Here is a 22,135-nt window from a genome sequence, read left to right as displayed (position 1 = left end):
TTTCCTTTTTTAATTTATTTTTCCTTCAAGGGCTTCTGGTTGCCTATTGTCGAAGATTTGATGTTCAGACAAGTTCGTCTTCTGTATACTACATTTCCTGCACAATAGGTAAATCATGTGATATTTCAGTATTGTTGGTCTTCATAATAGCTTTGTTTAAATGTCAGAACTAGGTAGTTTTTTTCAGGTAAACGTTCAATGTTGTCAAGAATCTCTTTATAAACTCTTTTTAGTGTGCCTGCTAATATTTAAGGTGACTATTCTTAAAGGTAGTCAGTCGCTTTGAGAAATCTTGCAAATGCAGAGCAACCAGTTGACTGTCTTCAGTTATATTAACAAGGAAGATACTGCTTTAAAAAAATAATTCTGGCTTATCTGACTTAATCTAAAAATTCTCCTGTTCTTGATTCTGTCTGTATAAATATCTTTTTATAGCTTATGCTGTTGGTATGGTGCTGACTTTTGTTGTTCTGGCACTAATGAAGATGGGACAACCTGCCCTTCTCTATCTTGTACCATGTACACTCATCACCAGCTCACTTGTTGCCTGGAGGCGCAAAGAGATGAAGAAGTTTTGGAAAGGAAGCAGTTACCAGGTAAGCTGGATGCCTTGGGTTAATTCCTTTGGGTATATGCTTCTTTGAGTACTTGGTGATATATCACCTGCAGTCCCATTTTTGCTGGTCTTCCTGTGATCTTTTGGAACTAATAAGGAAAAGTAGTTTTTACTTTTAGAAAATCTTAGTCTAGGAGTTGACATGGACAACAGAGCTTAAGGGAGATGAAATAGCTGGTTCAGTACTTAGGGAGGAAAAGTAGTTTGTTCTGTTTTCTTAAATCTGTTCTCATAATTTGACATTCCTCATCGATCATCTTGATGTGGTATGACATGAGTCACTGAACTAAGCATCCAGACTCCAATCTGCACTAGTCCTGTATCAGAGACAGTTCCAAAAAAGGTTAGTGATCAACTAGAATTTTAGAAACTTTCCATGCATCACTGATGTCCTGCATTGTCAGGATTGTATGGAGCACTCAACAACAAAATAGCTGGGTGGTTACATAAGTGTTTCCTGTCACAGCACACACTGTGGGCTGCAGTAGTTGGGTATTCTGCACTTTCCCCTTGGTTATGTCTGACACTACCCAGGAATTGCCCTCCTTAAAATGTCACCTGCTCTCTGTTGCCACGTGCACATTTCCCCACTGGAACTCGCTGTAGTAGCTGAGTGTGCCAGTAGCCCTTGTGAGCTGGCACTGATCATAAGGCAGACCAATCTCAGATTACTCGATGTTTTGCTTGAGACCTAAAGTCCGATATGGTTTGAATTCAGACACTGTCACCTGTGTCTGGGCTGTGTTGAACTCTGAGGTTGGGTGGTTTCTTGTTGGGGGAGGTGGGTGTCAGGTTGATGGAAAGGAGCAGCTCCTGCTTTTTCAACTTCTGGATTGCAAGGTTTAAGTGGGTTAGTGGAAGTCAGGGGTAATTCTTGTAAATGTAAAACTGCAGGCAGGCAGCTCCTATAGTATTACAGCTAAACACTGCAGCTGAACCTTTTGTTCATCTAACTAATATTGTATACCTGCTTCAGCTGGAGGTTGGCTAGGTGTGAAATTACTCCAGAGATTTTCAGCTTTAACTAAATACCCTGTCTTTTTGTCTACAAAAGCACCTTTTCTCCTTTCCGAGGTCCAGTGAATAGAAATGTTCCTCTGTAGGTCTGAGTGAATTTGGCTTACCATGCATTTATATATGAATTGGTGACTGTTTGCTATCTTAAAATGAACAGCAATCACATATATGAAACCCAGTAGCTTTGGGTTTGTTGGGGGCAAAATGCTTTGCAATTTATTTTCTTCACTTGAGTTCTGAGTAAGATTGGCCTAAGTAAATTTGGCAGCTCTCCTTAGCGACAAAAATTTCTTGTACTTCTTGTAACAAAACTCATACTTGAAAGAATTATGTTGCCATAGTAGTTATTTCGTGTCCTTTCAACTGATTTCTTGAAGGATTAAAACTACTCTGAACTTCAGCTTGTTTTGAGGTCAGATGACTTCATTTCTAGCATGATTTAAAATGTTGATTTCAACCCCCACTCCACCACCCCAAGTAGACTCGTCTGTGATTGAGCACCTCTGTGTAACTTTGCTAACTCCTATTTTTCTATAACTATCTGAAGAATATTTTTATATTAATTTTTCTTCCCAGAGGGTGTTATTCAAGTTGCACTCTGGAAATGCTGCAGTGTTGATCTTTTCATTTGATGTTCTCCTCACCTAAAGCTGTATTTTGAACTGTCTTTACTGCACTTACAAACAAACATGCCAAAACTCCAAACAAACAAACAAAACCCCAAACCACCCCAACCCACACAGGCCTGGGGTTAAAATGTCCAGTTTTCAGTGCTCAGTTTAAGGAGGAAAGATAGAGAAAGGTGTCAGAAGACTTTTTGGCTACAGCTGTGGTGATTTTGACTTGGGCAGAGGTGCCCCACTGATAAGGGTAGTCAGACTTGTGTAGAGGTTTGCTTTGTCCTCGTGGGAGCAGAGAAACCTTGCACAGTTGTTAGAGCAAAGTGTCCTAAGAATAGGGGTAGAAGAGCATGTGTGGTGCATCAGGTGACTAAACTTCATCATAGTTCATTAGTTAGCTTTTTTGAGTTTTGGGTTTTTCTGGGTTTTGTTGGTTTTGTTGCATATGGTTTTAATAATTGAATGAATTTTATTTAGGTATCGGACTCGTCCAGGACGCCTTTGCTACAAGGTGTGATTATGGTCTTCTTTTAATGCAATTTTCTTAATCATCTTGTGGTTTCTTTTTCCCTTTTTTTCCCTCCGCTTCCTTTTTTCAGTCTCTTTTGCATCTACTTTTTAATTTCTCTGAATAGCTCAATATAAGGGGATAGAACTGAAGACAATATATAAATCTGTCATCACACTTGAGTGGTTTTTTTTATTTTTTTAAAGGAATACAGGAAAATGTAATTAAGTAGCAACAGAGCCATGATTCCTAAACCTGAAGGCAGGCTTCCTATGCTTCTTTACTCTCTAACTTCACAAATCCTTAGGAGTGTCTTAAAATATTTTCAGCTGATGTTATTTTCTCTTCTGTTACCTATATTGAAGTCCTTCACCTGATTTTTCTGTGTCAGTGCGTTGACATGAAAACCTGCTTAGTGCTAAACAAAAACTGTCATATTCTGTTATAATGCTGAGCATGATAAATTTGCCTTTAGTAATTGCATCTCCTGTCCCTCTGTCACCTGCCTGCTGCACAGTGTCCTTTACCCTGTCCTGCCTGCACTGCTTGCAGTGGGAGCCTGGATTCAGACCAGCTTTTGTGGTCTTGCCGCTGTGCAGCGTCTGGACTGCAGCGAGGTTTGACCTTTCTTGGCTGTAGCTCATGACTGCTGACACTGATGGTATTTATTTTTACTGTCCACATAGCTTGGAGAGAGCAGTGCAAGCTTTCAAATTTCAGCTTCATGTGGAATTTAAATATAATCTTGAATTATAGTTGCTGGTCTGGAGTTATACATCTATTTATAAAGCATAGGGTGTCTGCTCTGTACACTGAAGACAATTTGAGATGGTGAACTCTGCCTGACTGTGTCTGAAATTCTCAATTAAAAAGTGCTTCTCACTAGCTTCTTTCTTCTAATAAAGAGAACTTTAACAACTTAAGTCTCATTAAAAAGCCTTAATAATAAAGAAATTAGATATAAACTGAAGATGATATTAGAAAGTGGGAGGGGTTGAGTGCAAATTAGAAGCAGATGGTGAGACTGTATTTTTATAGCTTAAAACTGTTCTGTCCTGCTTGGTGCACTCAAGTTCTTGGATAGGTTTGTTAAAACCAGTTTTTCAGTTTCTGCTTTATACATATGACAAATACTTGACTCCTCAAGATAGCTCTGAGGTCCCATAATTCATAGCTGAGATCATTTGTTTCTGTGTAATGATGCAGTCTGAAATTCTAGTTATGCTCCATGTGGCTTTTTTATGGAGTAGTCTTGAGCTGTAATGAGTTGCTGCACAGGAAAACATTTTAACTATTCTGAAGCACAGGCACAGGGATTTCTTGGGAGAACTTTCCTGCCACCTTTTAAATAGGCAGTGTTGCTGCTGTAGAGTGTATAATAAAGGTTTTTCTAGGTTTTCTGGATTGCTTATACTCCTCATGCATGCCTGCATGATAAACTAATTTCATACTTATTTTCCAGTTATTAATTTTAAAATACTAGGTTTTTTGCATCAGTACAAGCTATGAAATACTTTTAGTAGTAACATGAAAAATCTAGTGGACTAATGCAACTTTGAAACTTTCTACATAGGACAGTTGCAACTTGTAAGAGTTTCAGTTTTAAGTGCTCAGCACTTCTTATCTCCGTTTGAAGTAATAAATCAACAGATTTGGCATTGGCATGTTACACAGCATGCACCTGCAGTTTAGTACCATCATTTTTATAATCACGTTTTTAGAAACTCACAAATTCATCATACCTGTGAGTTGTTAAGAATTCTGTGAATGCAACATCATCCAAGTGAATCTTGCAGGCAAGTGTGTCTTAGGTACTGTGTAGTCTTACAGGGAGGAGTTGGTATTGCCATTTCTAGTTTAGCTCTGTGGGAGTGCTTTTTTTGGGGTGAGTTTGCTGGGTTTAGTTTTTAATTGTTCACCATGTTAGGAGATAGGTTAAACATAAATGTATTTCAGTTACAAAGCTGTCTTAACACCTCCCCCTTAAAAACTGTCAGGAATTCAAATGTGGGAGCAGAGCTTCTAAATCTCTTCCACTTTTAAAAATGTTCATCAGCTCTCCACAATGTCAGATTGCTTTGACTCTTTCGAGGGTTAAAACAACAACTTTGTCCAGGGTTGTATTGAGGTGCCTTCATTTTGCTGCTGGTTGTCATAAAGATTCCTGCAACTTCTGCTGAGGCTTTGAGGATGGAGTTGTCCTGAGAGAATCAGGAGATACATGTGTGGGAAAAGCTGCTTAATGCGATCTCAGACTTTTAGAGAGGCACCTGTTATCCCCAGCTTCAAGTTATGGGCTCTCCTTCAATGTGGAAGAGAGATTAGAAATGGGGTGGGGTGGCTTTTTTAACTTTGTAACATTTATATAAAAAGAAAACAAAAAAAACCCCATCAAAACATCCTTGATGCTTTAATAGGCCTTTTAAAGTTTTTTTCAGGTTTTTAAAAGTTAACTTAAAAATCTGATTATTAAGCTGAGAATTTAAAATTTAAATACAGGTGCTGTCTCCAGCATTTGTACAAAAAAGTACATTTTTTGCTGCTTCCAGTGTTGTAGGATTAAGAAAAGAACCTTTGACTATGGAATACACCGAATTGCTGCGAATAGCGGTGACTCTTAATTCTAGAAGCATCTTGTCTCTGCTTCCCAAAATTACCTTCTCTCTGCCAGCTGTTAGATGATCTTCCCTGGGACGAAGGAGGATATATGGCATGACTTGATGTAATATGGTACTGTGGGGGGAGGTTGTTCTTGTTTTATCCTGGAAACAAATACTTCAGTCTTCATTCCAAGGGATGGTTTGAGTTCTGTAATTGTAGGGAGTGTTTTGCTTTGGGTGACTTTTGATGTGGATTTTTGGTTACAGTGCAGGGGGAAAAGTCTGAATATACTGAAATGAATGCAAAATCGTCATTGTCACAGGAGCTGGATGTTCACTGCTGGACTGAGTGTGTGCTGTTGCTGTAACTCAGTTCTTAGGTCTGTTGGCAAGACTGGTGCCTGCTTTTATTCTTATTGTCTTAATTCTGACACACAAAGAGTTGTGAAAGATCTTTTCCAGTCTGAGTCAAATTGATACTGTGGCCACTAGGCTCTCCTGAGCATTACCCAAACCCCACTGACTTGTTTTTTGGAACAGTCAGCTTAATGTACAGCATGTTGGTGTGGCTGGACTGTGAAATACCTTGTTTAAGCAAACCTGCTTTTGATAAGATGTATTTGTGTGCCTTTCAATGAAACAATTCTGTTGGCATAAAAGAAGGAATGTCACAGAGATGGGTCACAGCTGGAGAAGGAGAGAAGTTAATGGAACTAGCCTCTTTACCTTGTACATAGAATTATACCACACTAAAATGTGTACAGCACAACAGTGTCAGAGCCTGTCTTTGTGTTGCCAAGGATTCTCCAGTGGGTGCTAGTAAACAAGGAAACTATTGTGTGGAAATCTGCCCAGCTTAGATCAGAACCCACACAGTGAGCAGCTGTTTCACAGAAAGGCAGGGAGGATTTTCACTCCTAGGCTGGTTATACCACTAAGGAAGAACGTCCGTGTGGTTTTCTACCTTTCGATGCTGAATGCATTATCCCTTGTCCTAATAATCCTGCCACGCTGGGCACATGAGCTCCTTGACACTTTGTTTTTCAGCATTAGTTGTGCTACTTGTGTATCTTCTGTCTATGGTTGTCAGCTACCAAAACTGTCCAGTTCTTGGCCTCTTGTTAATTATGTTTAATTCTGAAGCCCTCAAACTGATGGTCTTGGTTTGTCTCAATAACAAATGTGTACTTTACCTGTGTAATACATTCAATGACTTGTCCCAAGGGGAAAACCAGAGCCTTCATTGCCCTCTAGCAGTACAGCAGTGGATAGGGAAATGGGGCTTTTTAGTTGGGACAAGTACAAATTTGTCTTGTGTTATTCAAGTGATCTAATCAGTTACATTAATTGGAAAGTATAATCAGTCTACATAATAATCTGGTTTAGATTCTCATCTGTTACAGGACTTTACAGTTCCATTTACCTTATCCTATTTAAAATAGAAGGAAAATTTACAAAGAGATGTTACCAATAGTTAGTTTTTACTAATAATAATAGGTGGCCTTTACAGCTGTGAAAAGAGAAAACCACTCTTTTCTGTTCAAGCTGTTGCTTGCTACCTCTAAATGTCAGGCTAGATCCTAGAGTCTACTTCCAGTTCTGAAAACTGTGTCTTTGAAAAATTTGCTTAAACCCAATTGTTTTTTCGTTCTTTGTATTTAATAATCAAGATACTTCTGACTCATAAGTTTAATTTCTTGTAGAGGACTTGAGTCCTTGGTTGGAGAATGCTTTTGTAGTGGAAAGCATTAGCTAATGGAGCTTTGATTATTTAGCTTGAATACTTCTTTGATCTGTAGAGGACTTCCTATCTGTATGCTGCTAAAATGTACTCTAACAAATGTTTAATTATATCTCTCTTAGCTAACAAATACTTCAGATCAATGGGGGGAAAGCAGTATTTCTTTATAATGAGCCATCTTTTCCTTTCTTTTTTCTTTTTACATTTAGATGATGGAACACCTGGATTACACAGGAAATGAAGAAAGCACAGCATCAGCCCCTGAACAGCCTGGAGGACAATAACATATGGGATCCTGATTCAAAATGGCATTTGAATTTTCAACAACTGAATTACACTAAATTTGGTGAAATTTTACGATAGAGTGTTTCCCACTCTGTGTAAAAGGGTTTTTTATTCCTGCACCTATATTTTTATGGAAAATATTGTTAACAACATAAAAGTAATCAAAATAGACTTGCATTTTTACAGCCAAACCATAGCTAGTAAAACTGTGCCTTATTTCAATTTAAATAAAAGGATATTTTCTATGCAATTTTCCAACTGTGTTTCTATACAGTATATTTTTGTACAAGTTGCTTGCCCATATTGGTTCGATGCCTGAACTGTTTTTTTTAAACTTTGATTGACTAGTCAAGTTTCTTTAAAAGAAAACACACTACCTTTCCTAGGATTTCCTTCCAGATTTTGAATGCAACGTTGGATTGTAATGCAGCTATAGCAACTGAGGAATGAAAGTATAGTTCCATTACTACAAGTAATTCAGTGAACAGTGTGTGTGTGTCTATGTACGTTGTAAGCCATAAAATCAATAACAAAACAATTCAGCATGGGGTTGTGAGCTCTTCCTCCCTCCCTCCCCGTTGTATCACTGGCCTATGCCTTAACTGTGAAAATTGCTAAGCTTGTGTGCAAGTCTTTGGATTGTATACATCACCAAACGTTAAAAAAAAAAACAAAAAGGGGGGAAAAAGGTACTTACACAATGATCCTAAAAACTTCTGTGGAGCTGGAATAGTTGACAAACAAGATGGTGCAAAAGGCAAGAGGTTTTTTGCTCAACAAATGCTTTTTTGGAGCGGGGTGTGAAATGTTATCTCTGGCCTGGTTCTTCTACTGGTTAAGAGTAGGTCTGTACTAGGTCTGTATTTGTGATCTTCATTTATTTGGCTGTGGATCAATTCAAAGGGATGGGGGAAAACAGGACAGAATTTTTTTTTTTTTTACCTTTTGCATCTGCACCATACTTTTTTAACTGTTTTTGAAAATTCTTTGCAATTGATAGACAAAGCAGGTTTGAATAGTGCTAGTAGTGCCTGTGTTAGTTAAAGCCAATGCATGTGTTTAACTTGTTTAATGTTAATTTGTTTTAGCTCTTAAAGACTTGGAAAAGGATAAATAGTTTAAATCATTATTTGCATTTAGAAGAGTTTGAGTTTGTTTGACACTTGTTCTTATTTCAGGAAACTGCAAATTGAGGAGGATTAGGCATAAAAAAATTGTATAGCTGTAATGCTAACACCTCACACCAAAGAAAACTGGAGAAGGCAACAACAGGAGACCATTGAGTTCACTTAGTGGTAATGTCAGGTAGTTGTTAAAGCATTTTTCCTATTCTTTGAATGAATGTCATTCCTGTAGCCAGTACAAGTTCAAGAACCCTGGGAAAACAACCCAGTAAGCACATGCTGGGCAGGGGCAGTGAAGACTTTTCCTGCAGTGCCTCATGCGAGTGCCTCCCTGTTTGTCTGAAGGTCACCTCTGGACATAAGATATTAGGAAGAGATTCTTTATAGAGAGAGTAATCAGACATTGGACTGGGCTGCCCAGGGAAGTGGTGGATTCTCTGTTCCTGGAGGTTTTTAAGATGAGACTGGATGTGGCACTTAGTACCATGGTCTAGTAACCACGGTGGTGGTGGATCAAGGGTTGGACTTGATCTCAGAGGTCTCTTCCAACCCGGCTGATTCTATGATTCACAGTTAGTTTGGGGCGTGTCAGCTCAGGAAAACTTACCCAGATTAAATCTGGCTTAGCTAGATATACTGTGACAGTATGCTAATTAAGGCAATTATAAATCTATATTGGCAGTTAACAAAGGCTTACTGCAAATTCATTCGCAGCTTTATGTGATTTATATGAAGTTTAAACTTTTGTTTGCAAGAGGGAGGAGCAGCCAGACTGACAGTCTGGGTGTCAGTTGTTGCCATTCACGTGGACTGACCGTGGTGCAGGTTGATACGGGTAAGATAAACACCTTGTTTGCAACTTCCCTAAGGAAACAGGATTTACAAGCAGGTTTTGTATGTTAGCAGTTCCCCTCCTTGACTTGAGCTTGAACTGACAGCCTCAGAATGCAATGGTCATCTTCAGTTTTTATTTGACTGGCATTTCATAAATTACAGCATACCTCAGTGTTCCAATAGCAGACTGAAAATGTGTCTTCTGATGTGGTGTTGTGCTCTTTGACAAGCCCAGTATCTGCCAAAGTTCAGTGATTTTGAAGAAGTTTCTGAAAATTTCTGAAGCAGGTAAAGAAGTCATAACTCATTCAAAGTCATGCAGCCTTCAGAAGCATCACAAACCTATGTTATATGACTTCTTTGTCTCTTTTGAAATCTTCTGCATGGAGGATTTACTAAATTTTCAACTATAAACAATAATGGAATTAGTATAAATAAAGACCTTTGGCAATGTAAGTGTATTCAGCAGCTGGCTGTGGAACCTGTGTCTTGTTCTGTGCCTATTAATGCTCCATACCTGATCATGCCTGAGGTTTCACACACGTGCTGCAGTTTAATGGGGTGTAAACTAACTTTTTCCTATCAGATGCTTAGGTGCTTTGTTTACAAAAATTAAGAATGGAGTTTAAAATTTTATATAAATAGTAGGTTAGTATTGACTACTGAAATGAGGTTTTATAAGTTCAACAGAACTGATTGCAACACTTCTAGCAATTTTGAATGTTTTTAATATTAAATTTGGTTGAGCTAAACACTGTTAAAAGCCTTGTTAGTCATACTTCAGTAGAAAAATCTTACTACCTTTTCATTGTATGTTTACTGACAACAGCCCCCTTCCTTATGACTCTTAAGTTATCACCTTAAGAATGTTATTAATAAATTTTACTTGGAAAAAAGATAGTTGAGTAATTGCTTTGTTCGAACTCATCTTTTTCTTACTGTGAATGTTCATGGCAAAAGTTACCACTTCATAATACCAAGTAAATTAAAAATTGATGCAGCCCCATAAATGTGTAGTTGCGGTTTTCATCCATGTATCCAAGTTACAATTCTGTTTGTAGGTATCTGTGTGATAGGTTTGGTGGATTCCTTTTCTCTATATTTTTAATTTTCTTCTGGGGTGAAGAGCAGGGGACTGAAGTCTGTGAACTAACCTACATCTGTTGGACTGGTCTGATCAGGGAGTGCTCGTGTCACAGCTGTTAGTCATGAGCTCTGGGAAAGCACACCTGACAAAAGTGAGTGAGAAATTTATTTAGCACATGCAAACTTCTTGATGGTAACAAGCTGCTTGCACTCAGCCCAGGAAATAGTGCTGCAGAAGTATTTTCAGCTGAAGGTGCTCAGCCTTTGACATGAGGGCAAGAAACAGCCACACCTCGGACATGAAACCCAGGCTGGGTTGGAAATGTTGGCAGGGAAAAAGAAAAAAGTCACTGAACCTGAATAGACTTGATATGTGATCCTTGAGACATCCCTACAGCCCTGTGATAGTGTGTTTGTATGCAACATGTTTTTAAATATTTTGAGCCTCTTCTGCTCAAACATTGGAGGTTTCAGTAGCGTTAAGTCTCAGTAAGTGAGTACTTAAAAAATTCTTGTTTTCTTTTTGGTTTAAATTTTGAAGGAAACTCTCTAGAATGTTCTTTGAATTTACTTATTTTAAAAAATAAAGAAGTTAAGAAGAACAGACATAGCTGCAATCAGCAAACTTGTTTTTCACTGTCTGTTCCCCATGCATTCCGTTGTTAAGGCTGCTCCATTTGACACACTGGTGAAACTGTAAATCTCAAAATTGCAAGAGAGGTAGTTTCTTCTGAGGAAGAGGATGCTTGCCTGTTTAGATCAGTCCAATCTTTACAATACAGTTCCATTTAGATACAAGAGTAAGCTTTTCCATGTGAGTGTGGTCAAACACTGGTGTAAGTTGCACAGAGAGAGGGTGGAGTTGGAGTTTCCACCCTTGGAGATACTCAATATACAAGTGGACACAGGCCTGGCAGCCTGCTCTGAGCAGAGGGGTTGGAGTAGGCAACCTACAGAGGAGCATTCCATCTCTACTGCCCTGATTATTAAGGCTTTTTTTTTTTCCTTCTTGTTTTCCAGCTTCAATAATCTGCACTTTTTTTTATTCATGGAAAAACTCGAATATTATCACCTCAACATAGGTTTGATTTTTTTTGACTTGGAATAATTTACTTATACTAAACTGTTAGACTTAAGCACATTTAAAAGTTGTCTTTGGATGTGCAATGCTTTCAAAAGCTGAAGCACTGTTTTATTTTCAAGTAGCCTATACAGCACATTTTCTGAGTGAACGGTTTATCTTTATGATTTTTAAGGAAAGAAGGAGAAGGGCAACTCAGACTGTTATCCCTTTTGTCAGAAGTGAGTGATCAAAGTTCAAGGTTTTGTGTGCTTGAGAGAGGTTGATGGTGGAGGCTCAGGTATCTCTGGAATTCCTGTTATTGATAAAGAATGTGCAAAATCCTGTTTCCCTCAATACTGAGGGCATCAAATAGCTGAGAATAGGTTTTTTGCTTGCAGCTCAAAGACCTTTTAACCAAGAAAGTGTTTAGATCAAAGAGCTTTTAGCTTTTTGTCAGGAATGTGCTCACAGGTATTCTGCTGTCTGGTTTCAGTGACAGTAATGTAAAACAAGCTGATCTTCTCCTTATCTGTGTTATGGCCCCACCGACTTTGTGGGGTTGCATTGTTGGTGTAACAGCCAGATTTAGATTCGGAAACAAAACAAAGTAAGGGAAAGTTTTTGCAGTTTCATCAAGGGTTGAAATGTGCTCGTGCTGGTTCTCCCAACGTTTTGCAGAACTGCTACCACAATGTATCAACTCGTGTATTGTACACGCTTGGGAATACGAGGAAATTGGACAGGTTAATTGCTGAATTAAAAGTTCAGCAATAGCTCAGTTAATTTAATTTCCACCTTTGTTGTGATGTGTCCCAGTCAAAGCTACAAGAAAAGCGGGCTTCTTTTAATTAAATATTTCTTTCAAAATGTAATGGAAACTTAAGCTGGGAAATTGATCCATCCTTGTGGATTTAAGGCAACTCCAGAAAATTAGCAAACAGGTAAGTGAGTATTTCTGTGGTAGCTGATTTCAAAAATAAATTTTATAAGTAAATTTACATTACAGTAACAATGGAACCAAATGCATGCCCACTGCTACCTTTCCTCTAAGAAATAGAACAGCAAACCTCCACAGGACAAAGTGATACTTTTGTCATGGTCACTGTCAAATAAGAGTTTAAAACTGGACAATTAAGACCAGTCCCATATAAATTAAATTTACATTTTGATTAAGAGTTATCTATCCCTAAATTAAAAAAAAAAATAAAATAAAGAAGCAGAGCTCTGTGAACTTGTCCCCAGTTTCTAAAATTCAGGCCCCTCTGCCTCTTGCTGCTTTGCTTGCTGGTTCAGGCAGTGCAGTCCTGGAAGGAGATGCTGCACCTCTGCTTCTTGCACATGGAGCTTCTCTGTGCAAAGGCCACCTCACTGTTTGACCACTGTGTACCTGCTCAACTGCTAACAAGTGAAAACACAAGAACTTGTGAGCCCAAAAATTGCAGCAGGAACAATTTTCACAGGGAAGCTTGAGAAATTCTAAAAAAAAAATTATGGGGGGAGAAAGTTCAGAAGGAACAAAACTGAGATAAAGTTGTTTTAGTTGCATTTTTAAAGGCAGGCACTGATAAAATCTTGCAAAGGGCCATTATTATGTTGTAAATGTACCCACACAGTTCCTGGCAGCTGCTGGTTTTACACGTCTAAATAGAGATGAATGTGGCACACCCTTGGCAGTTTTGTGCAAGACTTCAGCCTTTGTGGGTTAAGCTCTCAAATGCAGTTTTCTGAGCAGGAAGTAATGTGTCATATTCCCAAATACAGGATACACTTACATTTTACTTTAGAGGATGGGTTGGGTAATGTGTCTCTTTTTGTATACTCATGGAGCATCTGAAAGGACAAATCCCACATTCAGAACTGCATGTGCTCAGTTAGCTCATTAATTTGATGTCCCTTTCTATTAATAGGGAGTATCTTTAATGCAGATTTTAAAAATGGAAAACCCACCCCGTCAGTTGCCTAATTGGGATGTGACAAGCCATGTTGCAAAGCTGAACTTGAGTTACTTGTTTTGCACTCTGAGCCTGTTGTGTTTGGTCATCGACTCCTTTGTGCTGCCATCAGAAAGCCACCCTACAGCCCTTTCCTATTGTTGGGGGTGATTTGCCACTCCCAGCAAAGCACTGAAGCACTGAGAAGCCTCACATACCATTCCCTGCATCTGTGTTGCAAAGTAAGTGGCTGACTTTGCCCTTACTAACACCTAAATGCAGTGTTGTTAGAGAGGAGCTGAACTGCACTGGTCACCTTCAGGTGATACCAGATCAGTTCTTTTATCTCCAAAGGCACCTCCATCTTCTCTTTTTATGGTTTTGGTGGTACACTAAGCTGTCAACGTTATTTTGTCAATTTTAATACATGAGCAGTTTTGTTACTTTAGTTTAAATACATACACTGCTTGTGAGATTGGAGTCTAAAACAGCTACAGGGAATAATTTGTTTTATGACTGTTAAATATGCAAAATTAATTTTTGTACATTTTTCTCCTGCTATATCTTGAATTTACCCTGGGTTTCATGATCTCTTTCTTAAATGTACAGCTAAGACACTTGTTTCTTTTGAGGGAATACCTCTTCTTAGCTGTTAAAGCTAACACATTGCTCAGACTAACTACTTTTTGACTTCAAAACCTTGGTATAATGCAAAAAGATTACTAAACCTTTGGGACCTCTTCAGAAGATGTGTGACTCTGGAGTGTACCACATGCCAACAAAGTAATTACTAAATAGTTGAAAAACTGTGATGTTACGCATTTTTTAAGTTTTATTTTCCCCAGCATCAATGGCAAGAAGTCTCCTCCTTTTAGGTTGTATTTCCTAAGTGGTGTGATTAAGAGCAAAAGGCTGTTTCTACTTAATCCCATTTTGAAACAGTGTATTTTGATTTGCTACAAAGTTTCATGTTTGTAACATTATTTGGTACTGGACGAACTCTTTTCACAAGAAGTCAGCAACACCAGCACTAGAAAAACCTTCCACAAATAATGGAGGGGACTTAGAGTTCCCATTAACCTGTGTTGTAGTATGGTTTTTCCCCTACTTGACAAATTTTGAACTTTCACGTGGAAAAAAGAAAGGTTTCTTCAGTTTTCAGGAGCAGCAGTCACAACGTAAACTGCTGAGTTTCCGCTGTAGCTGAACAGCTGATTTACCTGGATAAATCAGAAGTAGATAAAGCTGTGTCCAAAGGGGGGGAAAAAAAGGCATTTGGGATAATTCACCTCTGTTTGAAAAATATGAAAAGTGAACTAATTATAACTCTTTTCCACAACAGGTTACTGTAGTAAGGGATAAAAAAGATTTTCTAAACAGAATCTGTTTGACCTTAAGTTGGATAGTAACTAGATGTCCTTATCAGTTGGCATTTGTGACTGATTTAACTACTTGAATTTCAGCACTTGTTTTGAACAACTGCAGAATAGCAGCACATATCTGGTTAAACTTTTTATAGAATCAAACAAAGTTAAAACCAAGGTTACTTTCGTTTAATAGTAACCCATTTCATTTGTCATCAGGAGGAATGCTGTATTTTTTTTCAGTGCATGAGTCAGTAGTTCATCTATGTGAGGGTGAGTGAGTAATGAAACAGCAGCATCCTGGCTATTGGATATTACAATATTGAGATAAAGGCTTCCTTAGATAGATTTCTTATACTTTAGACTTACAGTGTGATCGAGTTATAGCTGGTTTAATATCATGCAGAACCTATTAAGGTTACCATCACAAATTTTATTAGTGCTGGTTATGATTATATAACAAACTCAGCATGTCAAGGACAGACTGGTAGCTTAATTTGAGATACAAAAATGAGATACAAAAGGAGTTTAAACCGGTTATATTCAATTTGAGATAGCAGAAGCTTGCTTCAGGTTAAAGGTCCTTAAATGCAATGAGGTATAAAATAATGCTTCATTATTTCCTTGTCATTCACAGCTGACAGCTGTTGATTTGGAAGGAGATATCAAAGGAATTTTGAGTTGAGTATTGTTGTGACTGAAAGGTAACAGTGTGACAAGTAGCAAATATTTCTCCCATTGCTCATCCCTCTAAGGCTGAGGTAGAGTGATTCACAAGATTTAACATCTGAACATAAAAGAATTCACCTTTTAGTGACTAACTCTGCTAGCTTAGGGTCAAATCATGCCATGTTCTATATGGTTGATCCAAGTAATAAAAGGATATGACTTCCCTTTGCCATGTGCCATCACTGCCAGGTCACAGGGATGGATCTCACTGGGGCACTGTGTCCTACTCCCCTTCCCAACACTCTGAGAGCTGCTGCTCCCCCAGACAGCATGAGGCAGAGAGGATGTTGATGACTCATTTTCCTTTCATTTTCATGACAAGCTGTTCCAGTGAAACAAATATGCTCTCTCTCCATCTAAACTTAATCACAGTTGAACTCTCCCAACAATTTGATGTCAATCTCTCTACAGTTTTGCAGGATCAACAGGGAAAAAACCCATGGAAATTCCTCACCCCAAGCATGGGACTTGATGATCTCAGAGGTCTTTTCCAACCTAGTTGACTCTGTGATTCTATGTTCTCCTAAAACTACAGCTTGTACCAGAGAAGATTCATGTTCAGGCTGGCCTCCAGCTACTTTTTCCTAATTTCCTTGCTCCTTCTAGCTCTTGGGTTCACAAATATGAAATTTAGAGGCCAACATGATAACCAGTATAGCCCAAATATTGCTGTGAGACTGTGAGATGAGATAAAGGATCTAGTTATAGAAGAATTTGCTCATTAACTTAATGTGGAATGTGAGCTTTAGATAATTAATGAATTAGAAAGGGAAGAAGAGGAAGAGAGGAAGTAGGAATGGGGTAATTTCTCAGAAATGCTTTATGGTGTTAACTGAGGAATTCAGAAATCCCCCACTTTCTCTGCTTTCCTTTGGAAAGTTCTTGAATCATCTCCAAAAAAATTTTACTGGGCTTCCACTGCTCCTGTTCCTGCTCCCTAAGCCAAGAACTAGCACATGGGAATTCAGGCAGGAACAAGTAGCTGCAGATCAGAAGGCTTGGGACTTCTACAGTAAGAGAGTAAATGTAACCTGTTCCTTGTGTGATCTTTTACTCAGAACTAATTTAACTTTTTCCTGGAAAAGCCAAATTTTCCTATTCTATGAAAATTGGGAGTCCTAGGAACCTAATTTTCATAAGTATGTAAAATAGCACGAATTTTTCAGAAGTTAAAACAAGCATTAGGAGCTCCCCTGCAGCTGAGGAACTCCCTGCAGCAACACCCTGATGTGAGCTGGATGCTGCAGGTGCTGGGTCTTCTCAAATTTGCACCTATTGTTTGCAGCAAAGGGGTCCTAGTACCAGAATTTACAACTGGATGTTTTGTTTCCTGTTATCCACAGTTCTGTTTAAACTTTTAGCTGCCACTTTTGCTACCTTTTTTTTTTTTTTAAACTTGGTTTGATTTTTTATCATCTCTGTCTAATAACTGGAGTGTGTCTACTGAATTTGGTAGTATACCAACCCTCAGACTCTTAAGAAACTGTTTCTGTCATGCTGTGGCTCATCAGTTTTTGGCTGCATGAGCAGAGCCCTGTTACCCTGTGATGCACAAGCCCATGGTTTAGGTGTGAGCACACACTGTCAGCTCAGCCCAACACTGTGGCAGTTAATGTTGGCATTTTGCAGCAAGGGGAGACAGATTGGTTCAACAACTCACAACAGCTGACAAATGATCAGGCCTGACAATGAAAAATCGAAGGTTTTAAATTAATTTGAATGTTTGGATGGAGTTTTTACGTAATTACTGCTCTTGTATGGCTATGGCATTTTAAAAATGGTACCAGGACTTTTGAGCCAGATTTAACTCACTTTTCATTGTGAGGGAAACACAGAACTATTGAACTGCATATGTCTTAAATAAAAGTTAATGACAACATAATATTAGATATATATTTTAAATGGAAGATTTTTCTAGGACATCCTTAATTTTTTACATATAGGGAACACAAATAATTAGAGCCACACTTAATTAATCTCTCTTCCCTTACAAATGCTGTTTACTGCAGCATAAAGTTTGTTTCAAAAGATATATAATGACACATGTAGTAGAAATTATTGTATGAGCTTTTTCGTTTGCAGTACCGATTCTCCAAGTTCGGAGATTGCATACCGGGACAAAAGAAGACAAGTTTCCTGCCCTGGGCAGTTCCTAATCTAAACTGGGAAGTGAGTTGATTGCAGTGGAAGGAATGCATCCACCTTTTTCCCTCCAAAACGAACTTTCCCACAGTTTCTCTCAGCCCGGTTACAGGGTTCGGGCACTGCCATGTGTAAGCGGGGCTGGTGAACGAATCTGAACTAATGCTGTTCCCTGCTCTGTAGCTCAAATTAGGAAAAACGCGGGTCATTTTCCGAAGGCAGCAGCCTGCGGGAATGCGCCCGGGCTGAGGTGACACCTCGATATCGGTAAGCGGAGCCCCGGTCCCTGCCCTCGGGGCAGCCGCGCAGCCCGATGCGAGGCCCATGTCTTTGCGGAGGTTGTGGGGTGTGGAGCCCCCACCTCTGAACCCGCGCGTTCCCAGCCCGGAGGGTTCCTGTCCCGGGAAGGTCCGTTTTTAACATCTCCGCCGTTACTTCACCAGCACGGCCGCTGCCCACCGGCAGCCACTGCCACCTTTCCGGGGCATCTCGGGGCTCCCCCGCCGTGCGGAGGGGCCGAGACACCCGCGCCCCTCCCGGCCGGGCAGCGCCGCCCCGGCCGCCCCCTCCTCCCCCGGGGGCGGTGCGCGCTGACGCGGCAGCGCCGCGGCTCCTCCACCGGCCGAGTCGCACAATTATGAGAAAGAGGCGCCGGGCCGAGACCGCCGCCAGCCCTGGGTCCCGGTGTGGAGCCGAACCAGCGCCGTCCTCCGCACCCCGCGCCTCCCTTCGCCCCCCGTGCGCCGTCCTCACCCGGCCGCTCCCCACCCAGCGCTCCGCTGCCGCCGAGCCCAGCCCCGATAGATGGAGACAGGCCCCGCCACCGCCGACGCCGAACCACGAGCAGGAGCTGCCCGGCGAGAGGAGAACCAGAGTCGGCGCCGAGACCCAGCCCGGCCCTGAGGAGAATGGTGAGGGTGTTCGGTGCCGCGGCGGCGGGGCCGGAGCGCCCGGCGGGGCGGGGGAAGGGACGGGGCGACCGGCTCAGACCTGTCCCAGCCGGCTGCCGCGGGTCCCGGCCGCCCCGAGCCGCCTCCCCGCACGGGGAGGAGGGAGCGGGGGCAGCCCCCGGGCTGTGCCCCCAGCCCGCGGGGGAGGCTCGGGCGCCGCGGGGCAGCCCCAACAACCGGGGGGCGCCCCGGCGTCCCCCGCTCATCGCTCCCCGCCCGCGGGCCCGGCCGGGAGCGACCCGACCCACAGCGCCGGGCGAGGCTCCCGCCGCCGCCCTCCCCGCCTGTGCCCCGGGACAGCCGCGGGGCCGCGGCCGCTCCCCCGGGCACCCTCCGCGCCCCGCGCAGCGCCGGGTCCCGCGGCCGGGGGACCGCAGTGCCGGGGAACGGCAGCGCCCGGTCAGTGCTCCGGCCGAGCGCTGCCCTGCCCGGCAGGACGGGGTGGTGTAACACCGCGGTTCACACGGTGCGCTCTGTGTTCTCTGGGCTGCAGCAGTTCTCCCCTTCTCATCTTTCCACCTAGTGAATGTGGGTTTTTTTTGGTTTCTGTGTTGTCATGTACAAGGGAGCATATAAACAGTTAGAAAGCGATGGGTGAGCATCTGTAAAGAAACACAATTTTAATTCCAGCTCTTTCTTCTGACTGCTGCTCAGTTCTTTATCCTTATAAGTTTATTCCTTAGTTGATATTTATAGAATCTAGAGTGATTCGTCACATCAAGTGCTTTCAAATAATTTTGAAAATCTAAGTGTGGATTTCTGTGGTCTGTTTGAACACCCGGTTAAGTGCTTTGTTTCATTTTAAATAAAGGTGTTTTATTTCACGGTATTTTGTTCCAGCCCACAAGGATTCAATGCCCGTCAGTTCTTCCATTTCTGAGTATATCTGTGAACTGTGTGGAAATGTGGGTTGTCTTTTTCTAGAATCTGCAAATCCAGCACTCCCCTAGGAAGAAGCTGAAAATGCAGCCTTCTGTTCTGACTTGAAAGAGTGCTTGGCATCTCCCACTTGTGTGGTACTTGCTCTTCTCAGCTGAAGTGATTTCGTGTTGGGTTTTTTTCTGTTTGTTTGTTTGTTTTTAGTTTTACAGAGTGGAGCTTTTTGTTTGGTTTCATTTTTTAGTTTAGCTCTGGAGGGTTTTTTGGTGCTGACATAGCCTGGAAATGTACAAATTGGTTTTAGCCATCATAGATTTGTAAACTCTAGGCTCAGCAGTTTTTCTGTCATTGTAACATTTTTGCAATGTTTTATATTTGCCGTGTATTTACTAAATATTTTGAAACCACTGTTTAACAGGTGTTTTGCCTGAGTTGAATATAGGACGTTTTATGGAAGTTCATTTTGTTAAAAACTTCCCTACTACTCCGTGACTATTTAGTAGCTTTGAATAATTGCTGGACAGTGTCCAACATTAAATCAGGAATTATTCTAAGGAGTGAAGTTGTTCAGTGTAGCAATTCTGGCTGTTCAGTCCTTTTTTTTAAATGTGTCTGTGTGGGTGAGATAAGTGTCTGCTAGATCATCCTTCATGCCTTCTGGTATGAGGCCATTCCTGACTTTGCTATTTCAAGTGTGTGGGGGGAACCTTTCTGCATGTGGAGCTGTTTAGGCTGGATTTGGACTGTTTGTACCTTAGTTTCCTGATGTTGTACTTTGATTTTTTTTTTTAATTTGCTTGCCATACAAAGGCACCTTGAAACATCACCTCGCATTTGACAGTTATCTCACGTTTAAGGATACTGTATCAGATCATCTACTGCCCCACATGGATTATCTTGGAAAGAGTTACTCCATTGTGTTTTAAACGTTCCTATCTTTTCTTATCCCTTGAGGCTCTGCCTAACTAGTCCTGCTGCATTACCATTTTGTCTTACCACATCAGTCCTGCTTTCTCTGCTCTGCTGGTGACAGATTACAGCATCCAAAGTCCTCTCTTTTCTCACAGTTGTCTTTGCCACATGCTGGGCTTCCTTTTCCTGGAAACTTTGGACCAACACCCTAACTTTTCATGCTTCTCCTTCATGTCACTTCATAAGATGCATTTCTATTAACCATTCAGTCCTTGTGGATGGTCATGATGGATGAATATTTTCTAAACAAAACAATATGATTTTGAACTTAAATAGCAATACTGACACACTAGAGTTTGGCCATATTGGTTTACAATTTGGTGTCAGTAAGGTTGCAAATAAATCTTTAAGAGGACTTGTCAGAAACTGTGTGTGAAGGGAGGTGCTTTTAAAGTCTAAATCAGTGTTCTCGATAAAATTTTGCATAGTAAGTTGATTTTCTTTTCCAGAAAACCCTGATTAGCCTAATTAGGAGTTTAATACATCACTATACTAGCAGTGACACTTCTACTAAACCTCTGGTGCTGCCAACATATTGTCTGAAATAACCCTAAATTTGAAGTTTTAGTTTTTAAAGACTTGAGAATGGATTTTTAAATGGTAGCTTATGCTTTGAAATACCAAGACAGTATGAAATTACTAAATTATACTTCTCATGCCAATATACTTAGCCTGAAAAATATATATTTGTCTTTTTTTAATTGATATTTATTTTTATTGGAATTCTCAATTTTCATTCAGCAGTGTCTACTTTGGCTGCAATATTTGTGTGCCACATTAATTTGCTGAAACAAGTAACATTAGTTCTGTTTCTTTGTCCCTCTTTTTTAAAGGCAAAAAGAGAATAAAAGTTTTGTCTTGAAGGTGATGCTTCTTGTTTCTGTGAATAATTCCATCTTAGTGCATTTTAGCTTCAGTGGCTGAAATTTCAACAGTTGACTTTTCATCTGATAAACTATTGAATAATCTCACTCTTGGAGTATATTTAGATAAGATAGTTATAAGATTATTCAGGAAATGTCACTTTTTACCTCTGATACTGGCAACTAGTTGTGGCCTCTGACAAATGAGTCTATGTGCTTCATTGGTTCTATAAAAAATTGTCCACTTGACCTGTGGTAAAACTCGAACATTTGTTGCACACTTTCTTTGTGTTCCCTGGCCTGAAACCCTTTTCCTTTGTTGTAGTCTCTGCAGACTTGTCATAATCCTTTATTTGACTTAATCCCATCACTTTTGCTCACATAATGAGAATGTAGAGGTGACGGTGTCATATTAATACATCATGATACAACCTGTACTGAAAATCCTAATCCCTGGTTTCTGTTATTTTTATTATGGCAAGCTTGGCTTTTCCTTTGCTTAAATTGTAGATGTTTTTGTATTTCAAGTAATAGGAAGCTAATCTAACAAAAGGAACAGAAAAAGTAAACCCCCAAAACCTTTGTATTGGCAAGCTTCACTTCCTGGGCTGGCTCAGCACGGGGTTAGCTTGGAACCCCTGCTGCTGTGCAGGAGGAGGGGTGGGACGTGCAGGAGGGGAGTGGGATGTGCAGGAGGGGGGGTGGGATGTGCAGGAGGCGAGGTGGGATGTGCAGGAGGGGGAGTGGGATATGCAGGTGGGGGAGTGGGATGTGCAGGAGGGGGGGTGGGATGTGCAGGAGGGGGGGTGGG

The 22,135-nt window shown here is 40.7% G+C and overlaps 2 protein-coding genes across 5 annotated transcripts in view; both read left to right on the top strand.

The window, feature by feature from the left end:
• SPPL2A (signal peptide peptidase like 2A) overlaps positions 1-10,231 on the top strand; it is a 28,274-nt gene extending 18,043 nt beyond the window's left edge. For 2 of the 4 annotated variants that reach the window (XM_027644349.1, XM_027644347.1), the window contains 4 exons: positions 31-108; positions 436-596; positions 2,731-2,764; positions 7,312-10,231. In XM_027644349.1, coding sequence (XP_027500150.1) covers positions 31-108; positions 436-596; positions 2,731-2,764; positions 7,312-7,343 — 305 coding nt within the window. In that variant the 3' untranslated portion in view covers positions 7,344-10,231. The remainder of the gene's footprint in view (positions 1-30; positions 109-435; positions 597-2,730; positions 2,765-7,311) is intronic. The other 2 variants (XM_027644348.1, XM_027644346.1) reach the window with 1 other exon arrangement.
• An 8,089-nt stretch (positions 10,232-18,320) lies between these two features.
• TRPM7 (transient receptor potential cation channel subfamily M member 7) overlaps positions 18,321-22,135 on the top strand; it is a 52,653-nt gene continuing 48,838 nt past the window's right edge. Inside the window, exon 1 of the mRNA XM_027644601.1 lies at positions 18,321-18,571. Coding sequence (XP_027500402.1) covers positions 18,569-18,571 — 3 coding nt within the window. The 5' untranslated portion in view covers positions 18,321-18,568. The remainder of the gene's footprint in view (positions 18,572-22,135) is intronic.

The sequence above is a fragment of the Corapipo altera genome, unplaced genomic scaffold (assembly GCF_003945725.1).
Source record: "Corapipo altera isolate COAL_440 unplaced genomic scaffold, ASM394572v1 50, whole genome shotgun sequence".
NCBI classification, from domain to species: Eukaryota; Metazoa; Chordata; class Aves; order Passeriformes; family Pipridae; genus Corapipo; species Corapipo altera.
This window is presented reverse-complemented; position numbering and strand designations above follow the sequence as displayed.